General features: G+C 41.5%; 1 protein-coding gene across 1 annotated transcript in view; it reads right to left on the reverse strand.

Moving 5' to 3' along the window:
* Positions 1–14,802, reverse strand: part of LOC113023992 (alpha-1,6-mannosylglycoprotein 6-beta-N-acetylglucosaminyltransferase B-like) — a 126,400-nt gene that overhangs the window by 65,516 nt on the left and 46,082 nt on the right. Inside the window, exon 4 of the mRNA XM_026170530.2 lies at positions 1,078–1,187. Coding sequence (XP_026026315.2) covers positions 1,078–1,187 — 110 coding nt within the window. The remainder of the gene's footprint in view (positions 1–1,077; positions 1,188–14,802) is intronic.

The following is a 14,802-nucleotide window of genomic DNA, read 5'->3' on the forward strand; positions in this document are numbered from 1 at the left end:
TAATGCTCATTTATTCTCATGTAAAGAGTTGAGCAATTAGCCTCAAGAAAAAAGTAACAGAGGAAAGTGGGCGGATATTTGGTATTACTGCGGTTTTGATTAAAAAAAAGTCTGTTGTGAACAAGACAACAGAAAACCACACAGTTGGATAAGAGCTGACATTTACAGAGATGACCTCGCCTCAACTTCAGAGCTTCCGTGATGATTCCATAGCCTGAGTTTATTTCTCTCGATTTTTAATTTACTGGGAAAAACAAAACAAAACAAAAAAATCTGATATGACTGACTACAGAAGATTCTGGATGTTGACTCAAATCAAACATCTCATTTTTTTCATGGTGGTGTTTTTGACTGTCTATTTTAATCTAGTATAACGACCCATTGTCCAAATACTTTCTACTATGTTTTAATATTTTTGTGTCAGAAGGTGTCAGACAGAAGCTCTGCTAACTGACACGGTATGAAAACTGATTTGTGTCAGTGATAAAAAACAAACAAAAAAACACCCGAATAACAGATGTGTGTGTGTTTCTGTTTCTCCTCATTCCTTTGCATGTGTGGGTCTGCATATTTGTCATCACAAGCTGACAGCTGTTCATGTGTTCAGCTGTGCTTCAAGTTGTAAATTACTGATTACATTTCAGTGGCTGATCTTATGCAGTGGTGCAATGTTTGCGATGCACTCTTCACATTGTGTGAGACCACGTATACCATCACTGGTACCAAGTGTCTGCCAGTCCCCTCCTCTTTTATGTGTACATTTTTATTGTGTATAATGACATTGTACGCAATTGTGTGTTTATTGTGCATAATGCAAGCCCGTTTCCCTTTGGGGTAACAACGTTAATCAATCAGTTTCTTAATGTAAATCATAAGAGTGGAGCAGGCTGGATGAGAGTGAGGTGCGTCTTGTATACTTATTTATTGTTCTTGTAATATCCCTGTGCTGTATATTAATTTATGATGTTGTCTGCAATTGTAGTCAATCTACAGAACAAGGAAACCAATGATAAGCTGGATTTTACTCACACATATTGTAAACAAGAAGGTGAAACCATGATGATAATGATACTGTACCTCTGCCTTGCACCATACTGTTTTGCAATATCTGCTCCACCCTGATGGCCATGTTAGAGACATTCTGGGCGATAGCTTGGATCCTCTCCACCAGGCTGGCTGGTTGAAACCTGTAGACACAAAACACCTGGACTTAGAGTGAAGAAACGCAGGTGATCACGATGGACAGATGGCAAAGTACAGCACTTGTGTTACTTACACACCTGGCAGCAAAATCTTCAAGCAACCATTGCCATTCACCCCCATCTTGTGCATTGACATTTAGTGCATTCCCTACTACATACTCTTTCTCCATTCATTCATTCATTCATTCATTCATTCATTCATTCACTCATTCATTCATGGGCTAATGACCCTCCTCTCTTGTTATTCCACTTCTCCACTTGTGGTTTCTACCTTTTTCCGTCCGATTTGTGCCAACTCCCTTTTCTCTCTTACTTTCCGTTGCAACTCCCCCCCCCCCCCCCCCCCCTTTTTTTTTTTTTTTTTTTACATCTCAATAGATGTAGAAGTGTTAGTAGGGGATGCAAATTAGTAGACACATGGTTGGAGCGTGAAATAGGAAAAGACCTTCACTGTTAATACCACTTCCTCTCTGGGGTGTGACACTTCCCATTCACATAATAAGATGTGTGGGAAATGTGTGCGTATTATGTGTATATGTTTCAGTTTTCCTTCCCAAAACATTAGACTGCATGGTTGCACGTCATACAGTGCAAAGCCAAGCCTGCACACCCACACTGCTGTGCCCATTATGTCCATTTAAATGATTCACTTGCAGCATGCAGCATGTGTCTGTGTATGCGTGTGCCTTCCTGTCTGACTGTATTGTCTAATCAGCAGATGGTATTAACCCTCATTAAAGCCAGAGGCTTGAATAAAGCACAATAACTCATCATCAGGGAAGATAATACAAATTATTGATCATGTATGTGTGTATATGTGTCTATATAGCATCATCACATGTCTGCTGAACTAAATTAATGCTAACAACAGCAACTAAATAAATAATAAATGATGGGGCGGAGGGAATATGTGAAGAAATTTTTTTGTTGCTTTACAAAGTGTAAACAAAGAACAGGACAGCCATCAAAGTGACAGGGAGTCTCCATGCTCCATTAACATCTTTGTAAGTGTCACTTGTAAGCTTCACTGCGTATGTTTGCACCCTCTTTAATATGTTCACTGCAACAGAGAATCCATTATTTTTAGGGGTATGTATATTTCAGGGACAACAGCTGTCACCAGAATGTAATGTTGTAAAGTAAAGTGATGTGTAGTGGTTTGGTTAGGTGAGGTAAAATTTTGGCATACAGCACACTAACTTGTACGTTTGTCTGAATAATTCACATTAAGTGCAGCTATGGAATTACTTTTTTCTTTTTCAATAAAACTCTTGAAGAGTATGTACATGTTTGGAAAAATATTTTTCATTTTACATAATTTCTGTTTGTCAAAAAATTCTGTTCTTTAAAAACATTTTAAAGAAACATCCATTATTAGACAGTAAAAGTGAGTTTTGCTTCCAGTACCGAGCTAAGTATGAGCCACCATCCCAACTCCATCCATCTATTCATCCGTCTGTATCTGGAGATCTATCGATCAACCGGCAAGGACCTATTTTTAGCATTCTTTGCCCAGATCAGTGACCGGTTGATCAGCTTTACATATTAGTGGTTCGGTAATGAGGTTCATTTCAAGCATGTGCAAAACATACACAGCGGTGTAAGAATACTTGCGTATAAGGGATCATGTCATTAGTGTAAGTGATGACACAGAGTTCGCCAAAATAAAACATGGGGGAACCACTGCAAAAATGTTAATAACAACAAACCTAATGAACTTCACCCATGGACATTTTAACCACAAGTCAGTATCTTGAGGATGGGCAGTTGCTAGGATAATCCGGTCGTTAAGTCTGACGTCACTAGCCGTGTCTGGACCGAAACTCCGCTGCAGGTCCATATATCAAACGATCACTATGGCATTACTGAGAGTTGAAAAACTGTCTAAAGTCTTTCATCTTTAATAAAATGATCAGCGTTCTGCTCTACCAGGTGTAACAATTGAATTTAACATCCAGGCATCCATGAAAACGGAATTTATGACATTTAACGGCGTTAGAAGTTAGCAGGAATTTAGCTCGCTAGCTTCTATCTAAATACAATATAGCATGTCCTGACTGCCGGGTTTTGGAAACAAATTAAAACGTACAGCTCTGCTATCACTTCCAGCATAAATGAAGACAGAAAACTAAACAGCAGTAACGTTTGTAGGGTTACTGAAGTTTGGCTAGCTGGTATATAATGATGTGCTATGTGACCTAGCGACACAGCTATGTTAGCATAATATAAACAAGCTAACTTTTTTTCCACTCGATAAAACTTAACGTGAGTGTTCTCGGTGGTCAGGAACAAATGTAATCGCATGGCAGGATGCTGTAAAAGGACCAAACTTCAGCCAGGAGAACAACTGAGATAATCCATCCACAATACGAGGTTAGTCATTCATATACTGCTGCATGGGCTGGGCTGTAGCTACATCCTAAGGTTTTAAAAACTGAGCTTAAATAAATGATTAGCGGTAATAAAAGCCGAGGGAGGTCAACGGTGATCACTGACTGTTTTAGGAGCTTTTTGAGATTAAATAGAAGAAAGTGCAAAACATTAAAAATGTTAACAACACAAAAGCCATATTAAACGCAGACTACTTTAGGCCCGGAAGTAGGATTCGTCACGTCATCACTTAACGACCGGATTATGTAGGCAAATGGAAAAAAAAAGAAAAGGGTTAATGTCCTGTTATCTGGTGAAATTATAAAGATACTGGAAAGTTACGTAAGTGACTTTTACTTGTTGTATATAAATTTTACTTTTATTTGATAAGGCACAATATGTCAAGTAAAGGTGGGCGTACAGCAGTTCACTTTCAGTTAATTATTAGTAACTATTTTCAGTAGCAGAGCCATTATTATCTGTTGTTTCAGAGAAAAAGTCATCTCCAGTTCTCACATTACTTAGCTATGCTTATGCATTTTATATATATATTTTTTTAAGCGCCGCATTTCATGTCAGTTTTGTATAAAAGGATTTTAAACTAGAGCTTAATTAAGATCAATTATTGCATGTATTTTTTATTGCCACAAATTATACTCCGCACATCTAACAAACTACAGAGAAAACAATATCCACTGTATTAACAAACCTTTCCAAACACACTTAGCATGAATGTGCTCTGTAGCAGTTATAATAAGAGCTTACAACAGATTATGATTTCAGTCCTGTGTTTCATTGAAGTGAGGAAAATACACATTAGTAAATTGCATCAGTTCAACTTATTATCTTACATTGTCTTACAATGAGAACCAGGATCATTTTAGGTTATAAAATTCGACTGAAACATTAATATTATTTTAGAGAGGATTCCACAAAAGTTCCCAGCCGAAGAAGATAACACAGTGCTTGGTAAGATAGGTAACCCATCTTATGTAAGGCTCTCTTTGGGGGGCTTAACTGTGCAACTTTGCCTCATGGAACATGACCTTCTAATCTCAGCTCTAATTTATGCTACAGTGTAAACTAATCTCGAGAGATGAACACACAGGGAAGGAGAAAGGAGACAGCCAGAGCGGGAGAAACTAAGGCAGAGATGTGGATGAAAGAGCAATAGAAGCAGCTTGCACAATGTGATCCAGATAGGGCAAAAGCAATGAGGAAGACATACATAGACTGGGAGAGTTGAGGATAAAATGGAATAACACTGGCATGAAAGGAAAGGAGATCAACCATCCACAGCAAACAGACCACGAGTGCCAGAGGGACCTTTATGTTAAGGAAAAAGAGGATAAAATAAAGACATCCCCTGTGCCTTCACGAGGAAGCAGCCAAAACAGCTTGACTGAAACATTAAACGATGATTATGATCAAAGAAGTACAAGGATATACATATTTGATGGTTGACTGTTGCACGCTACTTGCAATAAAGTTTCCTCCCGTTTGATGAATGTAGACAGTTGGCTCTTTTACAAATGAGCGGAACAAGACAGAAATGAGGAAGCGCAAAGGGAAAACAAAACGGGAAGAAAGTATAGGGGGAGAAGAAACGAGAAGAAATTCACAGATGGAGCCAAGTAGAAGTAGAACACTCTGAAAATGAACTGGCAGCAAGAGAAAATCAATGTTAACTAGAGGGAGGCTTTCTAAGGATACAAATAAAAATCTGTTTTCATGTACTTATTTCTCTCTCCCTCCCATTCTGCTTAATGACTTCATCCTCTTAAGGGAAGAGGACAGCTCTGGCAGCATCCCATCAATGAAAGCTATCTGAACAAAAGATCCACATGACAAGGTGTTAGCTTGTGGGTTTGGCTGGTGTTTTTTTTTGTTTATGCTCATGTTGTCTTATGCCACCCAGTTTCATGGTGTTAATAGACCAATTTTCACAAATACAGACTGGCATATATGCCTATACACATGTATAAAGGCACAAATAAAGTGCTTGTGCCACCAAACGATTGATGAGTTTGAAGAAAAAGAATATGAATTGTATGCTATGATTTTTGCAGTCATCAGACATGAATAAATATGGCAGATTTTGAGGAGCCTGGAAAGAAAAGCGACTGGACTTCTTTAGGTTTCTTGAAAGCGTTTCACCTCTCATCTGAAAAGCTTCATCAGTACTAAAACGAAATCAGGTATTTAAACCCAAATGGGAGTTGTTCCTTTAAAAGGGTCATTGACCCACTATTGATCATGTGCCTCATCAAAAGAGCCAAGGTGTGAAAACCCATTGTGAGACCTTGACTTGCCCTACCATGTGACCTACTGAGATCACCTGACACAAGTTGTGAGTGGGCAGTAACCCCTTGTGGTGTCCTCGGATCAAAAATGGTCCCTAGGTGAATGGCAAACAAGCATATGGGAATCCTGAGGATCTCAAAACTGCATTGTAGGTGGAAGACAGTTGGTGTTGTAAGCCACCCCCCTGTTCAAAGATGGTCATTCACAGAGGGAATAGGTGGCCTCTTTCACTCCTCTTTCAAACCATCTGTCCAAAATGTGAACACTGGCATCCTCGAAAGATTGGCCTTTATCTTTTAGATGCAGATGTTGTGCCATGCGTTTATGGAGTGGCTGTTTGGTTTCTCCAATGTAGAGGTCTGAGCATTCCTCGCTGCACTGTACAACATACACTACGTTGTTTAAAATGTGTTTGGGAGTTTTGTCTTCGGGATGAACCAGTTTTTGTCTGAGGGTGTGGGTCTGGAGTGCATTGGGATTTCATGCTTTCTCTTATATACCTGCTACAAGGGATGACCAATGATGAAAATGTTGTTGTATTTGTTATTCTATATGATATCCTACCCTTCTGTAAAGAAGTGCAATCACTTTTTTTTTTACAAGCTCCTTAGATTACCACAACCTGGACGACTGAGAACAAGTCAGAGGACCTGGACATTACAGACACTGTCGTATCCCTGATAGCTCAATAACATTGAGTAATATTGGCAGACTGATACTCTTAATTGAGATCATCTATAAGCATCTTATAGAAAACAAATCCTGCTCCTCACACACGTCTTAAATAATCAGGCCCAATCTTATCTTAATGGCCTTGTAGTACCATATCACCCTATTAGAGCACTTTGCTCTCGCACTGCAGGCTTACTTGTTGTTCCTAAAGTATTTAAAAGTAGAATGGGAGGGAGAGCCTTCAGTTTTCAGGCCCCTCTTCTGTGGAACCAGCTTCCAGTTTTGATTCAGGAGACAGACACTATCTCTACTTTTAAGATTAGGCTTAAAACTTTCCTTTTTAATAAAGCATATAGTTAGGACTGGATCAGGTGACCCTGAATCCTCCCTTAGTTATGCTGCAATAGGTGTAGACGGCCAGGGAATTCCCATGATGCATTGAGTATTTCTTCTTCAGTCACCATGTGTTAATAGACCTCTCTGCATAAAATCATACTCGTAATTAATCTCTGTCTCTCTTCCACGGCATGTTTTTTATCCTGTCTTCCTTCTCTCTCCCCAACCAGTCGCAGCAGATGGCCGCCCCTCCCTGAGCCTGGTTCTGCCAGAGGTTTCTTCCTGTTAAAAGGGAGTTTTTCATTCCCACTGTCGCCAAAGTGCTTGCTCATAGGGGGTCCTATGATTGTTGGGTTTCTCTGTATGTATTATTGTACGGTCTGCCTTACAATATAAAGCTCATTGAGGCCACTGCTGTTGTGATTTGGTGCTGTATAAATACAATTGAATTGAACTGAATAGAATTTATATAAGAGTATTGGGCTTTTACAATTTAAGAGCACCTTAACAGCACATTGGATTCTCTCACCCAAGGGGAAGGATCTAATGTTTCTGAAACTTTCTCAGTCATCAGGGCTTTTGCACCATTTTAACATCAATACCTTTTAACATCTCAGTAAATACAAATTAGGACCAAAGAATGTCAAAATGAGCCAGAAATGATCCCAAAAATGACCCAGAAACCTGGGTCAAGTAAAACATTATGCCCTCTCATGTAATGTTCATGTAGGTAGGCTAAAGGCTAAAGTAACTAAAGAGACAAATCAAATATTTTGAAGCTACTTTTGAAGCTACCTGTCTCTGTTCACTGACTACAAAAAAACAAACAAACTTTAAAGCAAGTGAATCCAGGAAATTAATTAAATAGGTGTTTCGTTGTTGATTACTTCCAATAGCTGTTGTAGAAAGAAGGCCCCAGCAGTGAAGAAGTGTAGCTACTGATGGAGCCTAGATGTTGCTTAAGGGAGGAGAAATTGGTGAAGCAATGCCAGAGTAGTGATCTTCCTAGTGTTTATGCCTAAGGGCAAACTTACCAATCTAGCGGCTTATCCACTGCACAGTAAAACCGAGTGAATCAAATCTGCATCCTTTCCCCCTGCCTCATCTTCGCCTCCCATTTCCTCTGTCCCTTTCCCTCCCTTTGCTCCTTTTTGTACTTTAATGAGTGGCTGCCCTGTGGGCGAATCATAGGCTGGGGCCTCAGACATCAAGTCCCATTCACTGCTACATTGGAGTGTGTCAGCACCAATGAAGCTCACATTGTGATGGGACTGCCGCCCAGTGTATATGTGTGTGAGTGTGTGCATGGGTGTGTGTGTGTGCCTGTCTGGCCTGGATTTGGGATATGTTTTTATAAAGTGCTTTCCTCCCATTTGTTCCTCTCCCTGCTGGAAAAAAATCACACTTTACCACGTCACTCATTCCCAATTTCCTTGCTGACACACACTCACTCATTCTGTGTAGAGCAGCCGGAAGAGAACGTGCAGGGAGGAAAACAGGAACGTAGAAAGAAAAGTGAGACAGAGTTATTAAGAACAGGGCGGAAAAGAAACACAGGAAGTATACGAGAGGGGAAACGATTGAGTGAATGAAAATTACTGAACTAAAGAGGAACGTTAAGTCATCAGTGTTGTGATAGTCACTCTGGTGTGCGTGTGTACAGCCATAATTTCTGCAGGTGCACAGATCTGTGCACTTTTCTCAGGATCAAACTGCTTTTTAGCAGGAATGACCTCACATTAACTAATATGTGCACACACACACACATACATATTACTCCCCATCACAGAAGTTACGATTACGAATACATGGTTGTGTATGTGTGCCCATTTCTATCTGCCCACCACTTTCCTTTGTTTCTTATTCTGCATGCTGAATCAAAACTTTCATTCCAGCTATCAAAACTCCTCCACTCCAAGGGTCTCCTTCTAAATCTGAAACAAATTTCCAAAAAAGAATAATGATAAAAAAAATCAATGTTTTTTGTGATAACAATGTGTTCTGGATTAGATTTTATATTACTCACAGAGCACCAGTGCTGAGTTAAACTTTGTAATGAGAGAATTGAAGAAAGTTGCACTGCTTGTAGAAAAACTTGAGTCAATCTCTAACCTTGATTTTTTTTCCTTGTCTATTTTGTGGGTTTGCTCTACAGCATGACCAATAGAAATTGGCTGCTATCCTTGCCTGACTTTGGCATACCTAAAATATACTGGTGTAAATATGCTGCAAGGCTTTAGGTATGAGTCACACAGTGACCCAATACCTCAAACTACTTTGTGAAAATTGTTGCATTGAAAGTAAATTTCTATTATTGATATCAAACACAGTTGAAATATATTGTATGTACAAAACTGCTCACTGGGCTTTGGAAACCAGGAGACACTGTAATGGATTTTTTTTTTTAATGAGTGGCTAAAAGAACAGTCAGTAAGATATAAGACTTCACAGTCACATGAAAATAGTTTTCACATGATTATATCTCCTACTTTACCCAAATACACCCAAGTCCTTGCATTTCCTCCTTGGCAGGTTTGTGGAGCGCCAGCATCTTTTCATGTGTTCCACATCCCTCATGTGTTAAACAACAGACATAGAGCAAACACAGACTTTCTTCTGTCCATAACACTTTCTATGTATCTAAGTTTAAGTTTTGTGTCACTTCATGTTGAGGACCTGTTAGGTGGCCTGTTTCCTTAACAGAACATTTTCATGTAGTTGTCTTGTTGCACACCTTTTAATCAACCTTTCTGACTATCAGGCAGCCACAGGCAGTTTGTGTCGTTCTCTTAGTAGGAAGCAGCACACCATTATATGTTTTCAATTTTATTTCCTAAATGAATAAATATCCAGAACAAGAAAAGAAAGTGTTTTTGGCCATTTTAAAAATACTATAATTGAACATACAGAGGCTGATGCTTCATCAACTCACCAATTTCAGCGCTTTAATTACCACAAAGTTTTTCAGCTGTTAAAACATAATTTTGTTTTTTCCCCTAATGATCAATTAGCATTTCAAAGGATATCAAATGATAAACTTTCATAAGTAACACAACGTTCCAACAGAAAACCGGAGTGATGGTTGCTGAAAATAGGTCTACCACTATGCAAATACTCCATTCAAATAACTCCTGTTAAATGAGACTATTGACAATTAAATGCCATTTTGATTTGATTTAATATCATATTAGATGAAAACAAATGTGCATTTTAAAAATATTTTTAGTGACCTTTTTTAGCAGTAGCGGTGAGCTCTAAATTGAGTTAAATTAGGAGAAAACACAGCAAACACCTACTCGCATCAAACTGAGTATGTGTTCCAGGTTAATTTTGTTAGCTTGATTGCAGCAATCACACTCCAAATGTTGCCCTGTTGGAGTTTTTATACTTTCTTTTACTCAGTGGTTAAAAAAAAAGAAAACAGTTACTGTTTTGGTGTATTCTGAATACTTATTTTAAAAAATACAATAACTTAAAACACCTCACAAAACAATAATAGTGACCAGACACTATCTATCATTGTGGCTGGAGAGACCTTGCTAAGATTTATTCTCTACCATTCAGATATCATAACTAAATGCTTTTATAATGCTCATACACTCCATATTTTATGCCCGCAAGACAAACACTTTTAATTAAATATACATCTGTTTTAACATGCCCAAAAGACCTCAACCATAAGGCGAGAGGAGGCATCCTAATCCGATGGCCAAACCACCTCAGTTATTTTCTGTTGACAAAGAGGAGCAGCAGGTCTGGTTTGACCCCTCCTTAATGACAGAGCTCCTCACCCTCTCACCGTGGGTGGGCCCAGAAACCCTTCAGAGGAAGAGTGTTTGTACCCACTGTGTTCTTATTGCTTCACTTACTGCCCACAGATTATAGCCACAGCTGAGGGTAGGATCGATGATTACCGCAGATGCTTTATCAATCTGTCTGTCAATCTCCCACTCCACTTTTGAACAAGATATGAAGATATACTGGATGTACAAATCCAGTAGTTGTAATGTCATATGCATACTCTATGCATGTATTATATTAATTGCTATTAGGAATGCAAGAAAAAAATCAAGAAGGGACCATTATTACCAGTGTATGCTTGTCACATAAGAACCAAATTAATAATTAATAATCCACAACTAAATCTCCAAAATCTTTTGCAAATGGTGAAATCTGAAAGAGATACTACAAGGTGGTATCAGGGAGAATGCTGCTAAGAAGCTTTGGATGGTAGTCTGTAGGAGGACTTTGAAAATCAAGAAGAGGAAGCGAGTCAAGGCAGAGACATGGATTAAATGGTGGAAGCTGAGGAAGGAAAAAATGTTGCACAGAGTTCAGGGAGGAGTTGAGACCAGATAACTGAAAGTACAACTATAGTACTGAGAGAAAGTGCCAACAGAGGGGTTTGGTGTACTCTCTGGACAGAGGAATGAGGACAAGGTGACTTTGTGGTGAAATTAGGTACAAGTGAGTAAAAGAAACTATTCAAAGGAAAAGGTTAGCAAAGAAAACTTGTGATAGTCAGGGAGATGAAGACAATAGACAGGGATACTGGGAGGCTAGGCCTGCAGCAGAGAAAGGGAAAACCTGGTGTTGTATGTGAGGTTGGACTCTAACAAAGGAAAAAAAGACGTATATTTACTGGCTAGACAGAGAGATCAAGATGGAAAGGATGTACAGCAGATTAGGGTGATGAAGGATGTGGATGGAAGTGCACTAATAAGTGAAAAGAGTGTGTTGAGAAGCTTGAAGGATTACTTTGAGGAGCTCATGAATGCAGAACATGAGAGAGAGAGAAAGGAGGACAGATGAAGGACAGTTAATGAATTAGGAAGTGCAGAGAATTAGTAAGGAGGAAGTGAAATCAGCTATGAAGAAGATGAGGGGAAAGGGCCCAGATACATACCTGTGGAGGTATGGAGATGTTTAAGGTAGTGGACTTTTTAACCAGACTGCTGAATAAAATTAAAGAGAGTGAGAGGATACCTGAGGAATGGAGACGTGCAATGGCACCAGTTTTCAAGAACAAGGGTGATGTGCAGAGGTGGTCAAAAGGGTAAAGCTAATGAGCCATACCATGAAGCTTTGGGGAAGAGTTGTTTAAGCTAGGTTAGGAAGAGTGGTGACAACTAATGGGCAGCAGTGTGGCTTCATGCCAAGAATGAGACTGCACATACATGTTTGCTTTGAGAGTATTGATGAGACATATAAAGAAGGGAAGAAAGAGTTGCTGCTGTGTCTCTGTGGATCTATACAATAGGTTGCCAAGACAAGGTCTGTGGTACTGCATGTGAGGGTGGTGCAGGACACATAAGAGGAAGAAAATGAAGAAGAGAGTCCAGACAAGGATGAGTGGGTGGAGATTATATCTCCAGGGTGATCTGTGACAGAAGGACAGCACCATAGGGGAAAGGTGTCTGGTTTGGAAAACTATGACGCTGACAAAAAGAGTTAAAGATGTATAGATTTTCATTGTGAGTGACCAGAATGCACAGGCTTAGAAATGAGAACATCAGAGGAACAGCTCAGGTTGAGCAGTTTGGAAACAAAGTTATAAAAGCATGGCTGAGATGGTTTGGACATGTGCAAAGGAGAGACAGTAAACATACTGGACAAAAGATGTTGAGGTGCTAGGCCATAGGAAAGACCACAGAGAAAATTCATGGATGTGGTTAAGAAGGGCATGCAGAGAGTTAGTGTAACTAACTAACATGCCGTTAGCATGCGTCCGTACTATCTGCCCCGGGAATTCTCGCATGTTATCGCAATAACAGCGTATGTCCCCCCCTCGGCCAACGCGGATGCAGCCTGTGACACTCTCCACTCAGTGGTCAGCAGACTGCAAACACAATCTCCGAGAGCCCTTCTCATAATATCAGGGGACTTCAATCATGCCTCTTTGGACTCCACACTGCCCACCTTCACCCAGTATGTGACCTGCTCAACCAGAGACAATAAAACACTGGACTTACTGTATGCCAATGCTGAAGAGGCATACAGTTCATCACCTCTCCCTCCACTGGGCAAATCTGACCACAACCTGGTGCACCTTGTCCCTGTGTATGAGCCCTTAGTGCGCAGGGTGCCACCAGCCACCCGCACAGTGCAGAGATGGTCAGAGGAGAGCGAGGAGGCTCTTAAGGACTGTTTTGAGTCGACTGTGTGGGAGGTGATCTGTGACGACCATGGAGAGGACATCGACAGCCTTACTACATGCATTACTGACTATATTAATTTCTGTGTGGATAACACCGTACCTACCAGGACTGTACGGTGTTTCTCCAACAACAAACCTTGGATTACCCCAGAAATTAAAGCTGTCCTCAAGCAGAAGAGGAGGGCCTTCAAATCCAAAGACAAAGAGGAGTTGAAAAGGGTGCAGAGAGAGTTGAGGGGACTGATAAGGAATGGGAAGGAGAGCTACAGGCAGAAGATGGAGAACCAGCTTCAGCAAAACAACGTTGGTGAAGTCTGGAGAGGCCTCAGAACCATCTCAGGCCACAAACAGCAGAACTCTCTGCCTGGGAGGGATGTGAGGTGGGCAAATGAACTGAATCATTTCTTCAACAGATTTGATTCAACCATGAGACAGTCTGCAACATCGGCTGCAGACTCACCCACCCCCACTGCTGCTGTTCCACCTCTGACACCTCAGACACTTCACACCTCCTCTATTCACCCTGCTCACTCCCCCCCACCCCCAACAACAGCATCCAATACACACTCAACACAAGGCTCCAGCCTGTCTCTCTCAACCACCCAGGTTAGGAGGGAACTGAGGAGGATTAATGGCAAGAAGGCAGCGGGCCCAGATGGCATCAGCTCGAGGGTCGTCAGGTCCTGCGCGGACCAACTGTGTGGGGTGATGGAGCACCTCTTCAACCTGAGCCTGAGGTTGGGAAGAGTCCCACAGCTCTGGAAAACCTCCTGTGTTGTACCAGTGCCAAAGACTTCACGCCCCAAGGACCTCAACAGCTACAGGCCGGTGGCTCTGACATCCCACCTGATGAAGACCCTGGAGTGGTTGGTCCTGGCTCAGCTTCGGCGCCTAACAAGCTCATCACTGGACCCACTTCAGTTTGCCTACCAGCCTGGCATTGGAGCGGATGATGCCGTCATTCACCTCCTACATCGTTCCCTCGCTCACCTGGAGACCGCTGGAAGCACTGTGAGAATCATGTTCTTTGATTTCTCCAGTGCCTTCAACACTATTCTTCCCTCGGTTCTGAAGGACAAGCTGGAGAACTCTGGAGTGGACCATCACCTCACTACCTGGATTTTGGACTACCTCACCGACCGACCACAGTATGTGAGGACTCAGGGCTGTGTGTCGGACAGGGTCGTCTGCAGTACGGGGGCCCCACAGGGAACGGTTCTGGCTCCGTTCCTCTTCACCATCTACACTGCAGACTTCTCCCACAATTCCACCCAGTGCTTCCTGCAGAAGTTCTCTGATGACTCTGCAATAGTCGGCCTCATCACTGATGGGGACGACAAGGAGTACAGAGGACTGACTCAAGACTTTGTGGACTGGTGCCAGCTGAACTACCTCCAGATCAACGCCAGTAAAACCAAGGAGCTGGTGGTAGACTTCCGCAGGCACGAGCATTCTCCACTGCAACCACTGAACATCCAGGGTATGGACACTGAGGCTGTGGACAGCTACAGGTACCTTGGTGTTCATCTGAACAACAGACTGGACTGGACTCATAACTCAGACGCCCTCTACAGGAAAGGGCAGAGCAGGCTGTACCTGCTGCGGAGACTCAGGTCGTTTGGGGTGGAGGGCCCACTCCTGAAGACCTTCTATGACTCTGTGGTGGCTTCTGCTATCTTTTATGGTGTGGTCTGCTGGGGCGGCAGCATCTCTGCTGGGGACAGGAAGAGACTGAACAGGGTGATCCGAAGGGCCAGCTCT

This window comes from Astatotilapia calliptera, chromosome 6 (assembly GCF_964374335.1).
Source record: "Astatotilapia calliptera chromosome 6, fAstCal68.1, whole genome shotgun sequence".
Lineage (NCBI taxonomy): Eukaryota > Metazoa > Chordata > Actinopteri > Cichliformes > Cichlidae > Astatotilapia > Astatotilapia calliptera.